Genomic DNA, 16,341 nt, shown 5'->3' with positions numbered 1-16,341 from the left:
TGATAGTAATGCATCTAATCGTATTTCTTGTCTTATTTGTAGCCAATGAATATGGTCTATTTCTTTCTGATGAGGATCCTAAGAAAGGCGTGTGGTTGGAGGCAGGAAAGACACTGGAACACTATCTCCTTAGAGCAGGGGTAAGAGTTAAGGTTCACTCACTAAGATGTCTTCAAACTTTACATTATCCAAAGCTGTCAACGGTTTTAATTTTCCTAGGACAGTCCCGTTTTGTGACTTAAAAACCCCAACTCTTAAAACTCCAGTGCATTTCCTTACTTTCAAAATTAAATAAAATTTTAAAAAATGTGTGTCAGTATTTGCTACTATGTGAATTTAAGCCCTCAAGTGGCCCTGGTAAATATGTAGCTCTTTGAGCTTCCGGGGGCGTGGACCCTTAGCAGGGGCTCCACACCTGAAACCCACCAGTGGCCTAGACGTTTCCCCTGGACCGCGAACCGAGGGTGTCTCTATTTCCAAAATTCAAATGTTGGCAGGTTTGATAGTCAAAGGGAATGTAACTGACACTGATAGGAATATAAGCGTTCTTCCTTAACAGTAGTCTGATGACCAGATGCTAGTTACAGCCCCCGAAGACCAGTCAAAACTCATTCCAAGTGGTCCAGTTGACGAATTCAGTGTTGAAAGGCATCCCTATTTGGTTTGAAATATAAAGTGAAAAAGCTGACAGATTAGTAAAATGACAAGCTAACTTGTCCTGCTGGCCAGTCACTAAAAACGTTCAGGGCAAACCCTTCATATCTGATACAGTGTGAGCATGATATAAGTAGAAGATGTATGTATGTCATGTCTGATAGCGGCTGTGGCTGCAGCTGTTGCTTGGCTGCGGATCTGGCTGTTTGATTGCCAAGTTAACATTCAGTAGAGGAACACCCTTAGTAACAGCCAAACTCAGTACTGGCCTTATTCAAATATTGACTGCATTGAGGTGGAATAGTAAAACTATCATCTCAAGGTGATCCCTTGAGCCTCCTCAAATAAAACACTCCTTGAGAAGTCAATTTCACAAGCAATATGCAGTCAATATTTATTTTATAGTACCTCTTGGCATAGAGTCTGCATATCGTTGCGGTACCTGCTGCTAAGATTTGAACTGCTTCTAGCCGTTGGGCTAGCTTGGTGATCTAGTAGAAAGACATATTCTTTAGCAATGCAAAGGTCATTGGTTGGAATCCCACCTGAGTGATTTGCCTAGTGAGTTTTTTTGTTCACAGAACTTGGGAAAGTATTGAGTATACAGTGCTTACATGTAGTACACATCGGTGAAGGGTAAAAGCCAAGTTATAGATTCTGCACTTTTATTTGGAGGTGTTTTGAATGTTTCCGCAAATTTTGGTAGAGGTTTAAATTTGGCAAGATGAATGATGGAAAAATGAGTTGCAAAATGGTCACTGACATTAACATGTATGTCTTGGCTTGTAAATTCATGTTTGTCTCTCAATGTGGCCAAGCCTTGTGCCATTTCAACTGATATCCTGTTAGTCTAAGGCAGTTTGGTATATCTTTACATATTATTTGGTTCATGTGTGGATATAACCTCAAAAAACAAACAAAAAGGAAAAAAGGTGACGGCAGAGCCATTTTGTTGAAACCGGATGAAAACATGAAATATTATCCATCCTGGAAACCGATGATACTGTGATATCCGTTACCATTGCAGGCAAAATGTCATGAAGATGATTGTCAGGAAAGAAGTCTCTTAAAAGGGAGTCTCTTGGGTTTAAAAAACACGACTGATCAAAATGGTTAGGCCGAATCAAAATGGATAGCCTGAATAAAAATGGTTAGATTAAATTAAAATGGTAAGCCTGAATCAAAAATTCTTGTTATTATTTTAGTCAATTAAAAGCTAAGCAAAATGTCTCATTGCAACTTTGTATGTTTAACAGTGCTAAGAAATTGGTTATTGTCGAGGGGAAATTTCCCTTGATGTGTTCCTTCTCTAATTTGATGAGGGGCTAATCTCAAAAGTATTCTCACACCAATACAAACTTTTATCCAATGGGAAAGGCTGAATTATTGGTCTTTGAAAAAAGCACAGCACCTCAGAATAACAGATTGAGGCAGGAAAGTACAGTTGGTACATGTAGGTGTAATGGAAGAGGAGACCTACCTTTAATGCAGAAAGTGGGTGTGATGGTATCTTATAAAAAAGACTTTATCTTCGTGTCATTAGTTTGAAATGGAATAGCGCAGGGCGTTATCTGAAATGTGAATATTTTTCGATAATGGGCACATTGATTAAAACAATCTATTAAAGCTGTTATCAGGTCGCATACCTCCTCTACATTACATGTATGCAGGTGTTTTCACGTAAAGGGACACGGTACCTTGGATTGGGCATAACAAAAATGGTTCTATAAATGGTGGACCATGTTTAATCACAAAGTACAAGGAAAACCAGACAACTAATGTTGACAATGTTCTTACATGTGTGACAGGTATAAATTAAAACCCCAAATTAAATAATTTCATTTGACATTTGTTTTCCTTTTTAATGTCGGGCGCCACCATTGGTGACCCCTTAGCTAGATCGTTGTTGGTTTGGAGAGAGTGCATTCATTCAACTTTTCAATTTCAAGCAATTTATTTTTGATTTAAACCTGTTTAGATTTTATTATGAACGGTTTTACAGTCTTGTTATGTTACTACTTGCTATTTCTCAATCATTGTAAGACAACTATTTATAATTAAGAATTGGAACACACTTGATCACCGAAAGTTATACAATTTCAGATAGAAGTGTTTCTCAATATGACCAAGTAAGCTTGAAGATATAAAAAATATTCAGTTTTGAAGTCAAATGTTTCGGACACAAAAGTATGATACATTTCTTTAAATGATGAAAACCGTTCAGCTAAAGTCTTTAGAATCAAGTTTTTGTGTCAGTTGGGCTCAGGTCAGTCTGAGTTTCGATCCCAGTTTAAATTAAATTACACGCAGTGTGCCCCTGTAGGTGTTAGTACGTGCTTTAAGTACGTGCCTTGATATATTTAAAGGGAATACATGTAGTTTGCCTAAGTTGCTTTAGATAACAAAATAAATTTTTTTTGAGCATTTTGATGAGATTTGATGTAAATTTGCAGCTCATCTGAGCTGTGCAGTTTGCATCTGAATGTGATACTATGAAGATTGTTCTAAAACATGGTGGCATTTTGTCTTGACTCGCTACAGTTATTTTGTTTTTTATAAGAATTGTTACACATAAAGCCATGATTTTGTAGATTTTTAAAAATAATTCGTAAACATATTGTTTTTACAGGATTTGCTTGAGTATCGCAAGAAGATTCGACCACTGAAGGTTAAGATGCTTGATGGATCCAAGAAAACATTACTGGTAAGTTTTTTTTATTCTAAACTGAGCAATTTGGGCTGGTTTAAGCTTTAAAATTTACATTTACATTGTAGTTGTAGATTTTATGTGCCTGGAAAAATCTTTTTTTTTTTCTGCAGAATGTATACTATGCAGATTGCAGACTTTTACTCTGCGGTCTGCATCTCTATAGAGTGCTCTGCAGACTGGAACTCTGTGGACTGTAACTCACAGACTGTCACTCTACAGACTTTTATTCTGCAGACTGTGACTCTGCATACTCTAACTATGCAGATTGCAGACTTTAACGCTGTGGTCTGTGTAATCCGTATAGAGTGTACATGTATCTCCGCAGACTCAAACTCTGTGGACTGTAACTCTCAGGCTGTCACTCCACAGACTTTTACCCTGCAGGATGTAACTCTGCAGACTGTTACCCTCTACTGTCAATTGCTTGTCTCAAGAAAATAAACCTGATGTTCCCTCCTTACTGAAAAAAGAAAGAAATGTAAACTATATTGGCGCAAATGGCTGACAAACAAAATCTTAGTCTTTTCGGTTTTTAGTTTGGACCGATAATGAACCCAGACTATTACAGCCATCCAGGCTTGAATATTTTGAGGCAAATTACTCCGGCATTCTGCGTCTCAAGTAATTTTCCAAGTAAAGCGTGAGTGATTGATTCTGGTGTTTAACCAGAGCAAGCAAGCGATATTTATTTAGCCGTCCACTCCAACTTGCTGCTCATACAATTTCCATTCTCTGAAGCAGCAATCCTCGCAGATGCATGTAATTCATCGGTTGCAGTGTGACCGTGGAACATTGTTCCCAGCAATGTTCAATTTACGGTGAAAGTTTCTTCAGGGTATGTTTAATTGGAAGGATGTAATGTAAATAGTGAAAGCTGGTCGTGATGGTGAGCTGGCTTTTGATGTGTGTATAGCAGTAGCCATGGGCTGCTGGAGGCTTGTTGGAGGATCTGTATTGCTGTATTATCTTATCAACTTCTCACTCTTAGTCTTTGAATGTCAAAAAATGGATTTGAATTTAAAGAGAACATGTAATAACATTGTTGTATAATGCACTAAAAAGAATCCAGTTATTATGTCAAAGAGAAGGGGTTTGCCCTGGTGTTTCTTGCAGAGCTTTGTAAACCATATTAAAGACCCTCGGACACTTACTGGTAATTGTCAAAGACTAGTCTTCCCACTTGGTGTATCTCAACATATGCATAAAATAACAAACCTGTGAAAATTTGAGCTCAATTGGTCGTCAAAGTTGCGAGATAATATGAAAGAAAAACACCCTTGTCACACGAGTTGTGTGCTTTTAGATGCTTGATTATGAGACCTCAAATTCTAAATCTGATGTCTCGAAATCAAATTCGTGGAAAATTACTTCTTTCACGAAAACTATGTTACTTCAGAGGGAGCTGTTTCTCACAATAATTATACACTTAACCTCTCCCCATTACTCATTACCATGTAAGGTTTTATGCTAATATATTATTTGAGTAGTTACCAACAGTGTCCACTTAATGAGTCTCATAATTCAAAACAAGGCTCTGCTTATCCTGTTGAAAAATGAATACTGGGCACTTTGATCTGCCCCTAGTGTGTGATAAAGCACCATAAAAACCCAGTATTATTATTCTTGTTCTTAAGAGTGCAACACCTTGCATTAAGGTATGGGATTTGAGTGCAAAGTGCAACAAGTAACAACAGCCTTTTACAAAGTGGTGCATTGCGTTGCATTTTACAGGGTTGGAAAGTACACAGTATTCAAGCTTGGAATTTCTTTCTTGTCAAGGCAAGAAATTTCCTGGAAAAAAAGCTTGTCAGGTATAAAAGAAGGCCTGTGGCGATATTAATAAGGGGCTGTCACTAAGGCCAAAACAGGGCAATTGATGCAGTGGCCTTCATGGCATGTACCAATTGTCTTCTGCTAATGTGACCCCTATTGAATCAGTTGAGATAACTCAATACCCTGACCACAAAGGAAAGTTGAAATAAAACAATTTGAATTCAATAGGAAAACAATTGTTCAACTTTCCAGTTGTGGGCAGGTGTATTTGCACTTGGGAATTCCCCATTATCAGCCAAAGAAAGAACCATATTCCAATAATACATGTACATATGTAAATATTGATGTGTTTACATTGATTGGATTGGACCTTGTACTGTTTGGGCTGATTTAACCCTAATGAGAATTATTTTGGTTGTATTGGTAAACATTCCCTGAATACAAGGCCCTCATTCATGGCATCAATTTAGGGTTTACACCCCTCATAATACCATGCAGAGTTCCATGTTAACATCAATACATACAGAGCCCAGCTTCATAAAGCTCCTTAGCACAGAATAATGCTGCTTAGTAAGAAACAGCTTACCATCTAAAATACCTTATTATGTAGTGTTTGTTATTGGTTCACTGCTAAATTTTTGCTAAGACAAAAAATTTACTAACCACCATTTCTGCCTATGAAATTGGGTTTGATGCCCAATATCATAGAGATGCAAAGAGCAAAAATGTTGCTTAACGATTTTCTGCTGAGCAAAACCAAGCAGGAAACCAGTCAAGACCAATGTCTTTGATATGGTATTTTGGCTGGTATTCTAGTAAGCAAAATTTGCTTGTGCTTGGCCCAGGTCCCAATTTCAAGGAGTTGCTTAAGCAGAAAATATTGCTGAACAAATCTAATGTGCACCAATAAGCAGGATACCACTCACATTTTGTACACGTGAAATGGTATTTTATAATAATAATATAATATTTTGAGTTTATATAGCGCTTTTTCACTCCCGAATGGGGGTCTCAAAGCGCTTCAAATTATTTAGCTGGTAACCCTTTTCTAGTAAGCACAATTTTGTTGTGCTTAGCTAGTTTTTGTGCTTAAGCATCTCCATGAAATTGGCCCCTTGTCTTTCTAAAGCTCCATGGTATGACAGAACCTTGGTAGTATTCATCCAGAGATACAGGTTTAGAATGACCAACGATGCATTAAATCCGAGCTGTATGGTACATGTATGACAGTTGAGGACAGTGCCATGACACAATATGAAATGGTTCTATCGTTAAGGTCACTGACTCTGGCATGCTAGGAATCTTCATGTCTCAGTGAATGATATGTAGCAGTGGACAGCGGTAGTAGCCTAATAAGCTTAACACACAACCCAAATTGTGGTTAAAAGTGTTCTATTCAGAACCACCACGAGGCAGAGAGAAGTTACTTTACTTTTGACTTTATTAAATTCCTACATTTGTATCTTAACCCAAAAATCGAAAGGGAAACAAGTAGTACATGTATGTAGTTAGCAATTACTTTCTGACTGGGTAATTTTTTTTATTTTAAGTTTAGTGGCAATTATGTGTATATGACAATACACATTGCATGCATACATGTACATGATGTATACAATGTATTTTGTGGATAAATCTTATAATTTCTTCCCTACCTATTTTTTATCTTCCATGACAGCCCTCACCCATCCTGAGCCCCTTCTGTCAATCACATTTCAAACTAAGTAGACAGTGGTCAAGTGTTAATGTCACTGCCACTCTGAACATCGGTTTATCAAATGATTGGTTTTTCAATTAGTCATTGTTATTATATCGGTTGACTGGCAGCTCAGCGTGGCAGTTTTCCGTGTTTTTTGAACAGGTTCAGTGTCTTATTCATTTTGTTTTACCCTTACACTGATGTGTGTTAGCACTGTATACTTAGTACTTTCCCGAGTTGTGTTAAAACAAATCACAGGCATATTACTCAGGTAGGATTAGAACCCAAGACCCTTGTAAATCTAGAGATGTCTTACTAACTTGACCACCGAGATTGCCCCGGTAGCTAGAGGCAGTTAAAATCCTCTTTTTTTTAGCAGCGGGTAATGCAATGATTTAAACAAGTGTGCCTTCCACTGTTACAAGTTTAGTGTTGTGGGTTTTCACTCTATCTATCTGGTAAGGTTTGCAGTTACACCACATAATAATTTCTCTATGAGTTGTGGTGATTCTGAATAGAACTGATGGTTTGACAAGTCAATCATCTTCGATAAATAATGAACTTTTGTTCAAAAGTGACAGTACAGATTTTTATAAAAATAACATCAGACACAAGATTGCCAAATACAAAGTGTATAAACATCTGTGAGCGTCAAACTTTCACATTCACACTTGACTTCCTGATCCACAAAGATTATAAAACTGCCGAGAGTGCCAGCAAACCACATGAAGTATTCAGCAAATACTAGTCTGAATATGCACATTAATCAATCACTTGTCTTGTCTCTCAAACATGTACAGGATTTATGTCTTAAATACTGTCCTGTGTACCTACTTGAAGGTTCTCCCAGGAATTTTCAAAACAAGGAGACCATTCTGGGGTGCGTTCTGTTTTGGTTGATATGGCCATTGGTTAATTGTGGCCTGAAAAATAAGCAAGTTTACTTTGATTGGGAAAAACTCACTGTCCGATTTTAGCCTTTCATAGGAGCATGCGAGAGCAACTTTTCGCCGCGCGGTGGCGCCCTTTACCCTGCAATTTCACAACATGGTCAATGAACAAAACTATTACTGGTTACAGCTGTGAAATGAACCCCATGACCAACATTTTGCAAGTTCGGCTGATTTGAAATGGTCCTCAAAATATGTTTTACTTGATATATATTTGGTTTTAAAAGCTCTACTGTGCAATCTAGAGCATTTTTAGATGGTTCAAACATGGATCTATAAAAAGATAACACCATAGTTAAAAAATAGTCTGGGGTCGATTTCACAAACAGTTAGGACTAGTCCTAACTTAGGACTAGTCCTAAGAGATATCAAAAACGTACAGCTAGTCCTAAGTTAGGACTAGTAACTCGTCCTAACTCGAGATAAGACTAGTCCTAACTCTTTGTGAAATCCACCCCAAGGTGCTTGTTTGTTGAAAGGACCTGAAGTTTTGAACTCAATCTACAAAGAATGTTTTGTGAATGATACTGTATAAAAAAACCTCAATCACTTCCAGCTACAGTTTTTCTGTTAACCTCTTCCTGACAATAATAAATATTGTAATGCCACTACATCAAGTTACACCGGAAACCTGGTTTGCGTGAGAATAAAATGTGGTTAAACCCAAGTCTGCTTCCTATAGATTAGCCAAATGTATTTGGCCAAATATCATGGGGCGAAGAATTATGGGGCAACTTTTCAATAACTTTTAATGCAAGTTTGGCAATTAAAAAAGCAAGCAATCCTTCTATTTGCCAACTGAGAGCAACTGTAATTCTTCAAAAATTTGAAAGGGAAACTGATTAACAGCCAAAATGCTGAGATATGGTCAATATTTTATATACATGTACATGTACATAATCCGGATTGTAAAACCATAGAGTAAGGACCGGTAAAATGTGAATTAGGAGGTTAATCTTTTTCCTCAAAATTCAAGAAAAAAAATACTAAAGTTTTACCTTATAAAAAAATACCTAAATCATAAGCTTCAACACTTATAAAATAATTTGATGGAAAATAATTTGATGAATGTACATGTTTATGAAATTGGTTACGGAAATAGTCATGCATTGTCAAAAACACACCTTCCTGTTATTAGACCTAGAGACATGACTGAAGTATAAGGTCATTGATATAACATCCATGGGATGTTATGGGTCATGGTGTATTCAGCACAATCTGCTCAGTATTGGGTCATTCCGTCATATCCTGGTTTTATTTACTAGCTATTGATACATGTAGGCCTACTGGGTTATTTTATGTGCTTAAACAACACACAGGATCCCAGTACAGAGTATACAGTGCTACTATACACACATTGGTGTAGGGGGTTAAACCAAATAATATTCTTTATCCCTGATGCAATTCAACAATCTCGGGGTCTAGTTGGTAATACATTTGCTTTAGATTGGCAAATGACGAGGGTTTGAATCCTACCCAAGTAGCATGCCTGTGATTTTTTTCACAGAGCCCGGGAAAGTCCAGAGTTTTCAGTGATTACGATGTAAGGTTAAAACCGACATGGCATCTACCATTTAACGTGCCATCCGAAGAACAATGCATTAAAAGAATCCATTACTCTAAACCACTCTGCCAACTCCACAATGGACCGTTCCGGCTGTCAACTAAGCTCCACCCACCGCGCACGTGAGCAAGACATGTGTACGAACACTCCCAATGACATTCTGCACGATTCTGCCGCGCGTGCCAAATATACGCGCACGCATGACCGAGTTTGTCCGACCACAATCATTGCTGTGATTGGTCAAATGGGTGAACGCGCACAGTTTGATTGATAGGGCGGATCGGTCCATAGGTATTCTAAAAGAACTATGAATTTGTCTATCTTATTCATGGGCAGAAGAAGACCAAAAAAGGCCCCCCCCCCCAATAAAAAAAGGTCAATTTGAAGTTCACTTTGAAGACGTATCATTGTTTATGTTTTCCTGATACTCTAATCATTTCGTGGCTGGAAATCAGACCCAGAACTCTTTCTCAGGGTTCTCAATTTGCTCTTTAATGTTTTCCAATCCACCCTAGAGTTCTACTATCTCCTGAGATTGCCACCCTCTTTGATAACTTCAATTAAATGACGTTCCATTCCACAATGATAGCAATACAATGTTGTTTTTCTCCCATTAGGCCAGGTTTGCATTAGTTTTTTTTTTTTTTTTTTTTGTGCTTACAATTCAACCAGTTACTGTCAACTTTACCATTTTATGTTGGAATTGAAAAATCTTTACCGTGCCTCTGCTTGCTATCAATTTCAAAATTTTCAAATGAATTATTTGTTGTTTAAAGAATATTTATGTAACAATGAAAATAAAATCTTCAGTATAGTTTAAGGAAAAGCACATGTATAATAACCTCATACTCATAAACACATCGCTCTCATTGCATAATTTTCCCCCAATGTCCACAAGTATTTCATTGCAAACTATAAAATTGAACCACAAATGAGAAATACATAAAAATGGTTCTTGATGAAAAAGTATCATAAGGGCAGAAATTAAGGGATGAGTTCGTCCAAAAAACGAAAGTCTGCAAACTTCATTTCGAGGTGGCCAAACCCCAAATTTTGACTCGTCCGGCTAGCAAGTGAAGAAAAGGTTAAGGAAAACCCTGGCAGACAGTTGCGTGTCGACCTGTGACACAGATTTATTTCTGAGAAGTTTTGTTACATGATATACCCAGGATACAATACCCCTCCCATCTCATCTATATCATTCTTGGTCTTGTTCCTTAGATCGATGACAGTAACACGGTCAGTCAAATGCTGGTCACCATATGCACCAGACTCGGTAAGTACAAATGGATCTTATTGGCTGTTTAAGACAAATGGCATCTTCCTATTGGCTGATTCGATGCAACAAATCTCACTCACAGTTACGAGTTCAAACATGCTACTATCTGTTGCACATCATGGCTGGGTAGAGAGCGTTTATAAGGCCTGGTTTTTGGTCAGAATCAGGCAAATTATTACTGGACTAGACCCCCACTGGAGACCCTTTCAGGTAGCTAGGGTTAGGACTTGAACTTGTCTGCAACAACCAGAGCCTAATTTAAAAGCGCTGCTTAGCGGCCGATTTTCTGCTTACTGTGTGATTTCTATTCCATATCGCTGCTAACCGTAAGCACACAAAAAGGCATGCTAACCTTCCGTAGCTGACTGCATGAAAAGAATTGACGCCACAATGCAAATCCATTGTGAACGTGCAATATGGCCGTCTAATTTTTCTGCTAACCTGTGAAATACGCTTGCACATTAGCATTTTTTTCTGCTACAGTAAGCACAAACATTTGCTTATCATTAAGCAGCTCTATGAAATTGGGCCCTGGACAAAGATTTATGAGCAGATAGCATAGCATTCCATGACTTGGTTCCATTGTGTTACCCCACACCTCTTAAGAATGTTTAAACCATTCACAGAATGTTTTTTCAAATTCTACTTACCAATATACAAACTTGTATAAGTACTGAGTGTGTTGTTTACTAAGTTTCGTTGTTGTTGTTATAAATAGGTGTGACAAACTATGATGAGTATTCGCTTTGTCGTGACATCCCAGATGATGAGAGGAAAGATGGAACAATCAACAGATCTACTCTCAAGAAGGTAAGATAAGGGCAAGAAGTAACTATAAATACTAAATGGTAAACTTGCGGTACAACCATGTATAATATCTCTTTTGAGGAATTTTGGCTTTGAAATGAGCCGATGTGGTCTTGACGTTTGGAACAGTATACTCAGCTCATCTTCAGGAGAATGCTGGACTGCTGGTGGTGGTTGAGCTTAAGTATGTCTTGAGGGATGCACATTTGGGTGGGAAGGATCCAAGATAAGGGCAACGTAACCACCTTGAGATGAAACAAGTCTCAGGCTGTGTCCGAATTAGCAGCTAGATTTCCTCATCATTAGTTGAAGTATAGGGTGTCATTAGCAATATCCTTAGCAGGTGTGACACTTGTGTCCTTAAGCAAGACACTTAACCATTGCTTCGTCTTTCGGATGGGACGTAAAGCCGTTGGTCCCATGTGTTGTGTATTGCATTTAAAAGAACCCAGTGCACTTATTGATTTGCCCCGGTGTTCCTGGCTGGATTGGCAGCATATTGCACCACAGCACTTTGTAAACCATTACATGGTGCTAAGGATTGGGTCTCATAACTAAAACTTCGTCCCACTCACCTTGCAGTAAATTCTTGGCTTTTTATATTGTTTGGAAAAAGGTGTGGCCGCCAGTTAGAAAGCTATTAGTACTTGTAAGGAGGAAGAGACAAGTGGTATTGACAACTAAAGAAACACCCCCCCCCCCCAAAAAAAAAGGGGAAAAAAAGGAAAAAGAAGAAGAAAAAAAGGACTTTGTCTTGTGGAGGTGTGTGCAATCTGGACAGAACTGCTTGTACTAGTGTCTCGGTCTGTAGTAAACATAAGCATGCGCATTGTAAATATATCGTAGGTAATCGCAGTGAGTATTTTTTTAGTTTATTAGAATAGAAAGTCCCTGTTGAATTTTGGAGATTTGGGTTAACAATGTTCTTATCTTTGACTTGGAACTAGTGATTAAAACAAATTTATTAAGAAATTGTGCATCAACAAAATCAAAAGGATTCAGTTACAGTGATGGATTACGTTGAACCAAAATGCCAGTCAGTTTCCATCAAACATGTAACTTAAGTAACCATGACGTTTCCAATTATTTTATTTCCTGATTTGCAAATAGCGTTTTCCGTTCCGTCTCTATTACCCCTATCTTCATCTTAACTTTCACTCATTCAGTATTGGAATCCACATTAATTAATTGTGAATGATTTTATTTCTTATTTTAAGGAAAAGGGATCATCGTCTATACTCCGTGATGAGAAAAAGATGGAAACCCTGAAGAGAAAACTCCACACAGATGATGAATGTAAGTCAGTAGACCCCCTGCAGAACGCGAAACGCTACCCTTGACGCCAACGTTTTCACGCACAAAAAACAGCTGATGTCCAATCATTTGCCTCCTTTGACCCCAGTGAAGGCACTTTTTGACCCAAGTGAGGGCGTTTTTTGAGCGTGTGACGTCACATGCAAGGTGTCTATCCTGCATGGGTAATTTTCAGAACCATATCACCCATTATGTGCTTTCCCACAAGGATGAATGTAAACTGAAAAATATAGCACTTCTACAAACCATGTACGATGAGGTCGATGGTTGAGCATAAATGCTGTTATTGTTCAGTAAAAGAAACTCAGCAGCAGTCCCAAATTAGGCTCCTCCCCTTATTTGCCATTTGGAATGCTGTTGGCTTTGTTTAAATATTCAGTATATCAGGAATTGATTTGACTGGTTAAACATCCCAGCCCTATCAGATATGAGTTAATGTTCAGTAAATCTTAGAGGTCGTTCACAATTATCAACATTTTCACAAGTGTACAAATCGTATGCTGGGAGGGAGGGAGTTTATGCCTGCTGTACACTTTCCTTTTTCTGTACAAATTTTGAATTATAAAATAATAGCTTCATGGCCCCTTTTGCACCGTTATAAAAGACGCTTTTTTACCTTTTGAAAGTCAGACAAGCTGTGTCTTGTACGCAGGAAATTATGGCATTATATGTTTAACATGTATAATTCTATAATATTTTTGTATTATCTGTGCTCGTAATAAACAGGGTTTGCTTGGTATGTAATTCACATTCATGTTTCTTTATATAGAATAGTGTGGGGGAAAAAACAACCTTTTTAATGTACACCTTGAGGGTTGGGAGGGAGGGGGTGTTGAAAATGTGTACTGTTTGTAAGCTTGTGACAGGTTGATAATTGTGAACAGCTCCAATGTATTGAACTATTGGGTGCTTCTTTTGGCAGTGAACTGGTTGGACCACACAAGAACTCTTCGTGAGCAGGGAGTAGAAGATATGGAAATGCTCATCTTCCGAAGAAAATACTTTTACTCCGATCAGAACGTGGACAAGCGTGACCCGGTACAACTCAATCTGCTCTATGTTCAGGTGAGTCAAATAATTGAGGAATTGAAGAAAATGTCTTAATCTAAAGGCCAACACTGCATGATATTTGCAAAGATTTTTCCTTCATTCTGCAGCAGTTTGGAAACCTCCAATATGTATAGTGTTTTGGACCATATCACAAAAGAATTCTGAACACTTATCTTGTCTCTATCTTAACTTTATTTTCCTTGTATCCATCTCCCTCAGTGACCTCTCAGCGATCAAAAATCCAAAAGTGTATTGTGAAATTCGTTCATAGAAATTCAACCTAAAAAAACCCTCACTTCAAAGATATTCAGTTGTGCTTGCGTTGAGGACAATGACAGCTGCACAACATGTCCCATATCAGGATGACATGATTTGTTTTAAAATGACTTCAAGCAGAACCAACATTGTCAGGCAGCTGTCAGAAAACATTGGTTATGACATACGCTCTTCATATTTAATAATGATGGTGTAACGCATTGATCTTTCTTATTCTAGTCTCGAGATGCTATCATTAACGGAACGCATCCTTGCTCCTATGAGGAAGCACTGCAGCTTGCTGGTACTCAGATGCAGATTCACTATGGAGATCATGATCCTGCAAGACACAAGATTGGCTTCTTAGAGTAAGTAGTTTAGATTCAATAATATAAAGAAGGTTTCCGCCTTGGCCAGCATCTTATTCTACAGAAAACAATATTTATTTTTTCCCTGGCCGCCCAAATGTTGAGAATAAACCACTCTACTCTTTTCAGACTCGCAGACAACATTTAAAAAAAAGATTTTATCTAAGAAAGTTTAAGACCGTGTCACACCACCCAATTTTTTTCAGGCAACTTAGAGGCAACCACTTGCTCTGTATGCAACCAAAAGGAACACTTCAGAAGCACACAAGACATTCTTCTAGTAACTTACTATCCTCAAGAAAACTATTACAAAACTGAAATGTGCCTACATTTTTTTATAGACCTTACGCATTTGACACCGTCACCTAGAGGTGAATAGAAGGTTACTTATTGGCCAATCGTGTGCATTGCTGATACAAATCTCTGTGTTTCCATTGTTTCATTATCAGTTTACCTCTAAAGGCCGGTTTATAGTCGGTCGTGCGATGGTCGCGCAATGGAAATCTCGACACGCGATCACAAAAGGACACAGTTTTTAGGCCTCAGTCTTAGGATTGCGCGCAAGATTTCCATTGCGCGACCATCGCGCGACCGACTATAAAACGGCCTTTAGACGGCTGCTTGTTGTCATCAATGCATAAGTTCCATTGGAGATTGCCTAGAGCTGGTTGCATGTAAATTGCCTTGTGTGACATGGTCTTAAGTCCTTTTCAAACAGACATGATGATCAAATCGGAAGGATTTGTGGAAACATTTTATCAAGAGCATTGGCTATCTTCAGGGTCGATGCAATTCACAAGAATTAATTGCAAGGTGGCTTTGCAAATCTCTTTAAAGTTGCTAACCTTCAAAATCACAAATAGACTATAACGAAACAGCCATCGCAGAAAGAAATGCAGCTTGCATAATTCATCAATTGAAATTTCCCATGCGTTGATGCACCCATGATATTCTTTCTATCTTAATTTGATTTAGGCCGTGTCAAAATCGGCAGCTACAGCTAGGGCTATGCTTAAATTTATGCCAGCTCATGTGTTTAAGTATGGTCTGTCCTTAGCAACAGCCGTTGACGTACATGTATCCGCCAGTTCGGATATGGCCATAATCTGATTTTGTTTGCATTGTATGCTAATTTTCAAACTGAAGGGATTGATGCATTTTAATGTTTTCCTTTACAGTCTGAAAGACTTCTTGCCAAAGGAATACGTCAAAACAAAAGGTGCAGAAAGGAGAATCCTAGGTGTAAGTGAAACATGTTTGCCAAAACCTCAATCTTCACATTTTTATTTTAATAACAAAATCACTAGCTTTTCAAAATGCAATATTTACTTGGTTACCTAATGGTAGACCTGTGTTTTTCGGGGCTTGAAACATCTTTGGGACCATTGGCCAGAGTCTGATAATTTTAGCATAGGTTCTGTACCTCAAGAAGATTGTCAGAGTATACTGATCAAGGTGTCAAAAAGATAACCGGCTCTTCTCAGAGCCACCATTACTCACAAAAAAGATTTCGTATATGGCGTCACCGCAAACCATACCTAGTTATTCAGTTACCTCCAAACTGCACAAATCTGAACAAATCTCTGCTCTTTAAGATCTCCCTTCAGACCTTCTTTTAAGAGGTGAAGTTGGAAGTGGGAAGATGAAAACATCGCCCATTTGTGGTGATGAAGAACTCCTTCAAACCTCTAAAACGTAACATCGTGTATATTCATTGTCTCATCTCCAGACCAAGAGGACACTTCTAATCATTTGTCATAATCTTTCATTTTTATCATGTCCACTATTGTTTGGAGTGACTAATTTATACATAAACTTTCCAACTTCAAACCTCCACCTAAAAGTAATGCAAATATGAAAACAAATGCCACGGTCTTGGAAAAAAAAATTGGTTCAGAATTCTCAGCAAGAAGACCTGTTA

General features: G+C 38.0%; 1 protein-coding gene across 10 annotated transcripts in view; it reads left to right on the top strand.

Moving 5' to 3' along the window:
• Positions 1-16,341, top strand: part of LOC139937009 (talin-1-like) — a 94,436-nt gene that overhangs the window by 18,425 nt on the left and 59,670 nt on the right. For all 10 annotated transcript variants that reach the window (XM_071931944.1, XM_071931943.1, XM_071931939.1 and 7 more), the window contains exons 3-10: positions 43-140; positions 3,284-3,358; positions 10,569-10,623; positions 11,345-11,436; positions 12,651-12,729; positions 13,670-13,812; positions 14,293-14,420; positions 15,599-15,662. In XM_071931944.1, coding sequence (XP_071788045.1) covers positions 43-140; positions 3,284-3,358; positions 10,569-10,623; positions 11,345-11,436; positions 12,651-12,729; positions 13,670-13,812; positions 14,293-14,420; positions 15,599-15,662 — 734 coding nt within the window. The remainder of the gene's footprint in view (positions 1-42; positions 141-3,283; positions 3,359-10,568; positions 10,624-11,344; positions 11,437-12,650; positions 12,730-13,669; positions 13,813-14,292; positions 14,421-15,598; positions 15,663-16,341) is intronic.

Source organism: Asterias amurensis, chromosome 5 (assembly GCF_032118995.1).
Source record: "Asterias amurensis chromosome 5, ASM3211899v1".
NCBI lineage: Eukaryota > Metazoa > Echinodermata > Asteroidea > Forcipulatida > Asteriidae > Asterias > Asterias amurensis.
The sequence above is the reverse complement of the archived record's forward strand: the minus strand, read 5'-3'. Positions and strand labels throughout refer to the sequence as shown.